Source organism: Rhipicephalus microplus, chromosome X, assembly GCF_043290135.1.
Source record: "Rhipicephalus microplus isolate Deutch F79 chromosome X, USDA_Rmic, whole genome shotgun sequence".
Classification (NCBI taxonomy): Eukaryota; Metazoa; Arthropoda; class Arachnida; order Ixodida; family Ixodidae; genus Rhipicephalus; species Rhipicephalus microplus.
Window position 1 is genome coordinate 310,466,027 of NC_134710.1, and position 8,736 is coordinate 310,474,762.

The following is an 8,736-nucleotide window of genomic DNA, read 5'->3' on the forward strand; positions in this document are numbered from 1 at the left end:
TAGCTTAATCACTTGAACTCGAGCACTTACAGCTGGATGAAATGTAGCACGTGCTGATTTCACTAAAACCGTCTTTTTTACTACCCGCCATGGTGGTTCAACGGTTGTGGTTCTCCATTGCTGACTCAAACTCTTGTCGTATTTCGATGTTGGCGGGAATGCTCGAAGTCCCTGCACTTTGATACAGCTGCATGCTAGAGACCCAAAGTGGAAAAATTTATGGAGCGCCCCACTACGGCGCCTCCTATAATTATATGGTGAATTTCTGATGTTTAACCTCATGCAATCGATCGTTAGCAACTATGTTTTTAAGGCTGTTCGGAAAATATCAATCCAAGAACAACTTCACATAACTTTCTTCCTTGAGTTTGAGCAGGCACCTATGGTTGATACTACACATCCAGCTGAAGACGCCTCTACGTTCCAGGTGAAGAACAGATAGAATAGGCAGTTATGCTTTACGGTTAGCGTAATAGCGAATGTTTAAAAACGACGTTACCGTACAGCAATCTTTCGTTGCGGGCAGCGTCTTATAATTAAGCAGGATAGCGTTTACGTGGTGTACGTGCGCCAGCTATCGAATGGTTGAGAATGGTTGAGAAAGTTGAAAAGAAAAAGAAACCGTGATTGTCTGCTTGTGTTACGGCGCCAAGCATTTTAGGAAGCTTATTTCAGTAATACTGAGAGTAAATAAATATGAGCCGAACCATCCACGAAATGCGAAAAAAATATGTTGCCGAATTGTTTACGTCCATCTTGTGGTTAGGCTTATATGAGTTCGAAATAGGAAGCTATCTCAAAAACTGCACAAACTTATTCGTAATAATGAGTTATCGAAGCAGAACTGAAGGCAAGCGAAGCCACTTTAAACAGTCGTTTGCTGCGAACAAAGTGAATCCTTCAACAACTGTACACCGAAATCACATCGAAGCGGGCGTCCGAGACTGTCGCGTTGTTTTCGTGCACTAAGTACACCAACGCTAACATGGTAAGGTTGAAGCTGAAAAGCAGCTAGCGAGCATGCTAATCGGTACGGGCAACGCACCTATCTCAACATGTGTACTTTGATCCGCTATCACGGTTCGCCCGGTATCCCGGTAAGCCCAGTGTACTATCACTGTCTTACTTCTTCTGGGCGGATTTGTATTTCACGGTGAATGTTTAAAGAAGGGAAGCAAACAAATCTTTCATTTGTTGTTGTAGCTCTCTGTTCTAATCTTTAGGAGTATCAGCAATGAAAAAGAGCGTTCCGCTTCAGCTATGCTGATGGGCAGGGTCGTCAGAATCTTTAGCAGACGGTGCACGTTTGGAAACAATATCTTTTGGCAACTGTCAACCTATGCATCGCAGACATGTTAAGATTTCTCACTTTTCTCGCTTTTTTTTCGCAACCCGTATGCTACCAAGTCGCCTAAAAAACCCAAATATGAGATGTTGTTCGACTAGACGTCAGAAAACTCCTCGGCAGTGGGAAGAGTGGCAGATTCGGGAGTAGGAAAAAAGGAAAAGAATTGGGAAAAAAGGAAAGGGGCAGACGGGAAAAAGCATCAAGGGGTGAAGATGCATTGTAAAGTGCTCACAGAACTGACCTAGCAAAGAAATTACAGCGACTCGCTTCATAATGCACGAAACAGACAAGCGACCGGCAGAGATGGTGCACATTACCGCGTAGTCAGTTGTGAAATTGTCGTCAGAGTTCACGCGTTCTGAGAAATTGATTATGGTGCACTATGCTCTAAACGAAACCGGAGTTCATTCCTTCATCCCTAGTGAACTGATCACTCAAGATATTGTGTGGCAGGAGGCTGGCTTTCTTCACGCCAGCGTAAGTGCTACAAACACCAATGCGCGTACTATTTAGAACAGTGTATATATGGCATATCTATACCGCACGGTGATATGCATATATGTACAGCTTTGAACACGTTGACCTAAAGAAAAATGATGGTTGCACGCTTGCTAAGAACAGAAAACACTTTGCCGCAACGTGTTCGTTTGAGGGACCAGAGTGACGGGTGTTACAAAAAAAAAACAAAAAAGAGAACATCATGCGTTTCTGTGTGTATATAAGTTAACTGGTGGGTACACGTAGCGAAAAAGCTATTTCTAGGTGAATATGCATAGTCTGGTACAAGGTGCATTTTTGTTTGAGACTAAGTAAACATTTCTGAACACTGATTACCTTGCCCTGGCAGATTGCACGACAATAGCTCTACGATTGAAGTGCTTCATTGCTATCAAAGTCACAGGGAACGCTAAAGTCAACCAAACTTCCGAGAAAGTCTACCCAAAAATAACGCGTGTTAAATCGCCTTGCCAAGGTGCCGCATAACTTACAAAAACGATTACTTATTGTATATTGCAAGCATGCTTGGATGCACGCAGTAGAGTAAGAAATGTTGACTAAAAAGTTTCAATCCGTCAGCGCTGCTTGAAACATGGAACCTAAAATGAAGATATATCCCCATTGGCATGCAGTCATAAACATCGGCCGTAAAAAAATCGCTCAGGAAATAAGCGAAAGGGATAAACAATGAATAATGTGAAATAAAAAAACATTCTGCGTTTACATCTCATTCCTCATAAACGGAGCCATTATCGACTTGAAATAACATTCGAGTGCACGTCACAATGATTCGTTTTCGAAGTCTAGTTCATTAAATGGTGGCCTTGTACCTGTCGTTTACTGCATTTTATAGCGATTACTTTACTTTTATTATTTACTTACCCCTCTCTTCACAGGCGCATACGCATGAGGCGGGAAGTCTCATGTCTTTGATATACGTGTACACATTCTGCCCAAACTACCTGTGATAGTCACGTCACACAGACCCGGAGTGTAGGAGGGAGGAGGTTGAGACTTCAGCGTGCTCCACCCTCCTCTCCTTGGTCGGGTCGGTGTGACAACACTCCACGAAAATATTTTCTGGCTACGCCACTGGTTTATTGATGGTTTGCCAACTTTTTTAAGCACCAAAGAAGTCTCCATGAGGTCTAGCAGTTCACGATGCCCTTGAAGTCGAATTATCACATTTTCCTCATTGTTCGGCTGTTTTGCATTATTCGATCATGCAAATCTTGCAGTCTCTCGAATAGCACTGCGTACTGCTTGGATTCCTCATCGCTTGAGTCTTCGCCAAGTAGGGAGAAGGCTACACTTTCGTACTTGGCATATTGTTTTACGAAGTGCTTCATCACAGCCATCTGCAGGTCCTGCGGGTACAACGAGTTGCCGAGGAGGCAAGCCTCGAGTGCGTCGCAAACCGCAACCTTGATGGTCTTAAAGCGCAGTTTGGCGTTGCAACTAATCGTCTTTTCAAGCCAAGTTTCGAACTCACGTCCCAGTACAGGTTCGTTGTCCAACAGCTGCTCGATGAGCGATGACTGGATTGAAACCACCATTGTTTTCAGGGTCATCTCCGGGTTCCACGAGGGTCCATGAAACGTGCCCGGAATGCTGAGCGAGACGAGCCCACTGCTGTACAGTTGCCGGCTGAAGCGCACCCTTCCGCCGTCGGTCGTCATGAAGCGTACCTGCGGTGGACGGTCTGGGTAGTCGAGGGGGAACTTCAGCACAAAATGGAACAAGCCTCCCTGGCACGGCGTGTTGTCGGGTCCAACGATGATGGCGTGGACGTAGGTGACGTCGCCATTTTCGGGCTCGACGTAGATTCCTGGCACAGGGTTATCAATGATGTTCTTGAGGTCATGGTTGAGTCTCAGCAGACACTGCCCCGACGGCTGCTTGGGCTGGGCCAACGCGGTCTCCAAATTGCACGTAGCTGCACTTTGCCGAGGTTCGTCCATGGCGGGTTGAGGGGCGGCGGCGGCTGTGAGTGGACGTCACTGCATTCTGGTGGCCATTTGCGCAGATGATGATACTATACAATGGCTCCCACCCACTATGAGGGATTGACCAAGAAAGGAGTTATTCAAAGTTAAAGTGATCATATAATATTTGTATGACTAATTATACACAATACTTAGAATAAATAATGATGCTAATCAAGATGAAAGACACTCTAATTCAAATAAATATTTCTGTACCGCAGAACGGAGATCTACAATGACCTAATGCTCCCAAGGATTGAATATTTGAAACTTTACCTTCAATATAATGCAATTGAAGACCGTTTTGGAAAATTTCGTCATCAAAAAATTGAAGCGGTTGCATGATGAGAAATGGTGCTGGATTCTTTTCCCATCGTAGTAAAACGAGCAACGTGGGGATGGAGCCAGACCATCTCTGGGGATATAATAATTTAATTTTTTAAAGAGACAGTGAGATCTTGTAAAAATAACTGCCGTTTGTCGTGTTGAGCAGAAACTACTGCACCAAGGAAACATGAGGTGTTGATACTCGTTCATATGAGCGATTGATGTTTTTTTAGTGTCTTGCATTTTGGCACGGCTTCTAAACCTGTCACGATTTATGAGAGTTGTTGTCGGTATAATTGAAAATTTTGAAACACATAGAGTAGCTTCCACCAGTAATTGTGCGATTTAATTCGTTTTTATCCCTTTGTGGCCTGGTACACAGAATAATCTGGTTACAGTTACGTGGATAGTAACCAGAAAATGAAAACTACGTGATAAGTGAGAGTCGCTTTTTGGGGACTATGCTGAGCACGAAATTACAGAATCTGTAACTATATATGGCCATATTTGATGTCGACGGGGAGCTTTCTTATTTTTGTTACCACCGCCAGAATTTCCGGCAAAAATCTCGATAAGTAATTGGGACGTGCTGTAATGAAAATGACTAAATGGAGGCCTCAAAGATAATAACAATGCTAGATTTTCCCTCAAATGTGAGACACCTGTTAATTTTTGTTCCATTTATTCACTATAAATGCCTGTGTAAAAGCCCATTTTATCCCTGGTAATCAAGGAACGAAGAAAGATAACTTTATTTTTATTCTGTAGAAATCGAGAGGGTCCCGCATCTGGCTGAGCCCCACGTAGACAGTGGTACGGCAACTTTATTGAGTGATTGGGATATATTTATTTATTTATTTATTTATTTTATTTTCCTCAAGGGTCCCTAACAGAAGGGACATTACATGAGGGGTGGGCATACAAGAAGAGGGTGAGGCGGTAACAGGTACATTTGTTTGAGGACTCTGGATGAAAACATTTTTCAGTGACAAAAGGTACCACTTAAAAGGTTTCGAAACATTGCCAAGTACACAAAATATATATACATGCCATACTAGGGAGATGACACTAGAAGCCATTATACATGAAATAGCATGGCAGGTCACAGTTCAGTTAGCTATTACATTTCAGTGATGGTTGTCAGGGAGTTTTTAAAGGCTTCTGCATCCTGAATGCTAACAATGGTTTCCGGTAGGGCGTTCCATTCCTTAGCTGTCCGAATGAAGAAAGATTCTGCAAATGTGGTAGTTTTGGGACGAGGGTAATGTACTTGCATAGTGTTGCAACAACGATCAGAGAAATGGGGGCGTTGGGTGACGTAAATGCTGGATGGAGATGCGTGATAGAATTTGTGGAATAATGCGAGCCACGCAAATTTTTGGCGTTGACTAAGGGGAATGAATGCGGCACGTTTCTTTAAGTCTGTTACACTGGTGAACGATGAGTAATCGGAAAAGGCGTATCTGGCAGCGCGGTTTTGGATGGCTTCTAGGTTTTGGATGAGATAATGCTGATGTGGGTCCCAAATTGCTGCGGCGTACTCCAGTTTGGGGCGTATTATTGTGGTGAAAGCTAATTTTTTTAAGTGGCTGGGGGCAAACTTCAGGGTTCTTTGGATATAACCTAAAGATCTACAAGCTGTTGAAATGACGTGATTGATGTGGAGGGTCCATGATAGATCACTTGAGATATGTATTCCAAGGTATTTATACGAGCTAGTCTGTTGTAGAAAACTGTTATGTAGGGTGTAGTTGTACACTAACGGATTAGTACGTCTGTGAAAAGACACTGATCTACATTTGGAAATGTTTAAACTCATCTGCCACCTGTGGCACCAATTTTGAACGGCTGTTAAGTCTGTTTGTAAAGCTATTTGGTCTTCATGACTAGAGATTGTTGCGTAATAACGCAATCGTCGGCGAATAATCTTATATTGTTAGTAATACAGTGTGGAAGGTCGTTGATATAAATCAGGAAAAGCAGGGGGCCAAGTACTGTTCTCTGGGGAACACCGGAGAGGACGGGAGAGATTTGAGACCTGGCTGTATTTTTGACAACGAACTGTTTTCTGTCAGTGAGAAAGTTATTAATCCAGGACAAGACGAATGGGTCGAGGTTAAGCAAAGAAAGTTTGGTCATAAGGCGGTGGTGAGGAACTTTATCGAATGCCTTTTCAAAGTCAAGAAATATGGCGTCAGTTTGGATGTTCCGGTCAAGATTTGTGTGCAAGTCACGGATGAAGGCAGCTAGTTGTGTTTCGCACAACAGGCCTTTACGAAAACCATGTTGGGAAGGGTGAATGAAGTTGTGCTGTTCGAGGTGATTAATGATGTTGGTAAATAAAATGTGCTCCATAATTTTGGAAGGGACACTCGTAAGCGATATGGGCCGGTAGTTATATGGGGATGCTTTGTTGCCATTTTTGAACAATAGAGTGATCTTACCGAGTTTCCAATCACTCGGTACCTGTCCCTGTGAAAGTGATTGAGAGAAGAGCAGCTGAAATGCAGCGCTAATTATCAATTGTGCATTCTTTAATATTTTGCTGTTGATATTATCAGTTCCACTTGCAGATGAGAGTTTCATTTTTCTAATTACGTTACTTATTCCATTTGCAGATATTTCAATAGGTGACATTGGCTCGCTTATAATAGACTCAAGGGTCTCTCCGCAGTTCGTAAAAAAGCTATGTTCACGAGTGAAAACAGAACAAAAGGCATGGTTTAAGGCATTCGCCGAATCTGCGTCACTGAGTGGTTTGTCATTTGTACCGGATAAGGTTATCGGCAAGATGTTTCTTGGGTTTATTGTTTGCCAGAATTTTTTAGGGTTATTTTTGAGCATGTCTGGTAGTGTTGTTCGAAAAAAATCGCGTTTCGCGTTTTGAATGTTAATCGAGAGGCATCGTACGGAATCGGAATATTCTTTCCATAGGGACGGTTGGTTCTGTTTTTTGGCACGTCTGAACAGACGTTTTTTCCGGTTTATCAGTTTTTTAATCGCGTTGTTAAACCAAGGGGCGGATGTTTTGTTTTTAATTTTTATTCTTGGAATATATGCATCAGTTAGTTGGTTGAGTTTTTCGACTAGCAACTTCCAATTATTTTCTATGGTGCGCTTGTTGAATCCCTGCTCGTACGAAATGTAAAATTGTTCAAGTTCGCTGTTAATCTTTTCATAATTGCCACGACCGTAGAGTTTTATCTGCTTTGGTATAGGCTTATTTTCTGGAAAAGTAAAACTAAAAGAGGCAAGAATAATTTTGTGTCAATATATAGTCAAGATGACTCAGAGGTACTGTCTTTCATGACCAATGAAAGGAACTTCATTCACTTTACCATCGACTGGTTCAACAAGTGCTTTTAGGTACTTCAGCTGAGGTGTATGAAACCGAGGCCAATAAGAAAAAATAAGCCTCACTGATACATAAAAGTTCTTTTTAAGTTTATTGAATATTGATAATTTTTAGGAATGTTTGTACTGTTAGTATCCTCAACCAGCCCAGAGAAGGCGACTGTGGTTCTAAATAGAGGACATCATTGCCTAATTGAATATCGGTAATCCAAGCCTTAGGGCCTGTCTTTCTAAGAGTACACAAAAGACGCAGTTTATAAGACGTTGCTTCGATGCTTCAGTATATAAACACATCCGAATCCTAATACTGGGCGTAAATACGTTTTGTAAACCAAAGTTAGTGTACCTATCTTGCATCCCCGATCGACCTTTGCAAAGCCTTTCGTAGGGCTCTAAGCACCCGTACTTGTATGTATGTATGTATGTATGTATGTATGTATGTATGTATGTATGTATGTATGTATGTATGTATGTATGTATGTATGTATGTATGTATGTATGTATGTATGTATGTGTGTATGTATGTATGTGTGTGTATGTATGTATGTATGTATGTATGTATGTATGTATGTATGTATGTATGTATGTATGTATGTATGTATGTATGTGTGTGTATGTATGTATGTATGTATGTATGTATGTATGTATGTATGTATGTATGTATGTATGTATGTATGTATGTATGTATGTATGTATGTATGTTTATGAATTCAATGAATGTATGTGCAAGCTATATATGTATAGTTGTGTTAATCACAAATGTTTTACCAAGTCCAAACGTGGTGTGTTCTGCAGGTTGCAAGATATTTTAATAGTACCTGGTTTAACCAAAAGAAAAAAAACATAACTGTGTTTCTTTTAAACATTACGGCGTAAATAGATAACCTGTAACCGATTTTCAACGACACACATATAAGCTTGTAAGCGAATATGATAGCGAATGTGTATCCTTGTCTGAATCAAAAATGATTTATCATCTGCATATACATATGCGTGTACGTCATCATGAATAGGAATAGTGCTTAGCAATGTAATGAAAAGGAGAGGCAACATGACTGCTCGATGAGGAACTCCTTGTAACTAGAATATATTTAAAGAATTACGTTTGAGTGAAAATAACCTTCAATTTGAAAGCTCGCTAAACCACCTCTTAATAGAATTAGGGATGTCAAGAAGTTTTACATAGTCTGATAATATTTTATGTTATACACTATCGTAAGCTTT

General features: G+C 41.3%; 1 protein-coding gene across 1 annotated transcript; it reads right to left on the reverse strand.

Annotated features, from left to right (window-relative positions):
• Positions 1-3,027: 3,027 nt before the first annotated feature.
• On the reverse strand, positions 3,028-3,807 carry LOC119182083 (ubiquitin-conjugating enzyme E2 Z-like). Its single transcript, XM_037433213.2, has one exon. It carries the CDS (start codon positions 3,805-3,807, stop codon positions 3,028-3,030), a length of 780 nt encoding a protein of 259 aa, XP_037289110.2.
• Positions 3,808-8,736: the final 4,929 nt, after the last annotated feature.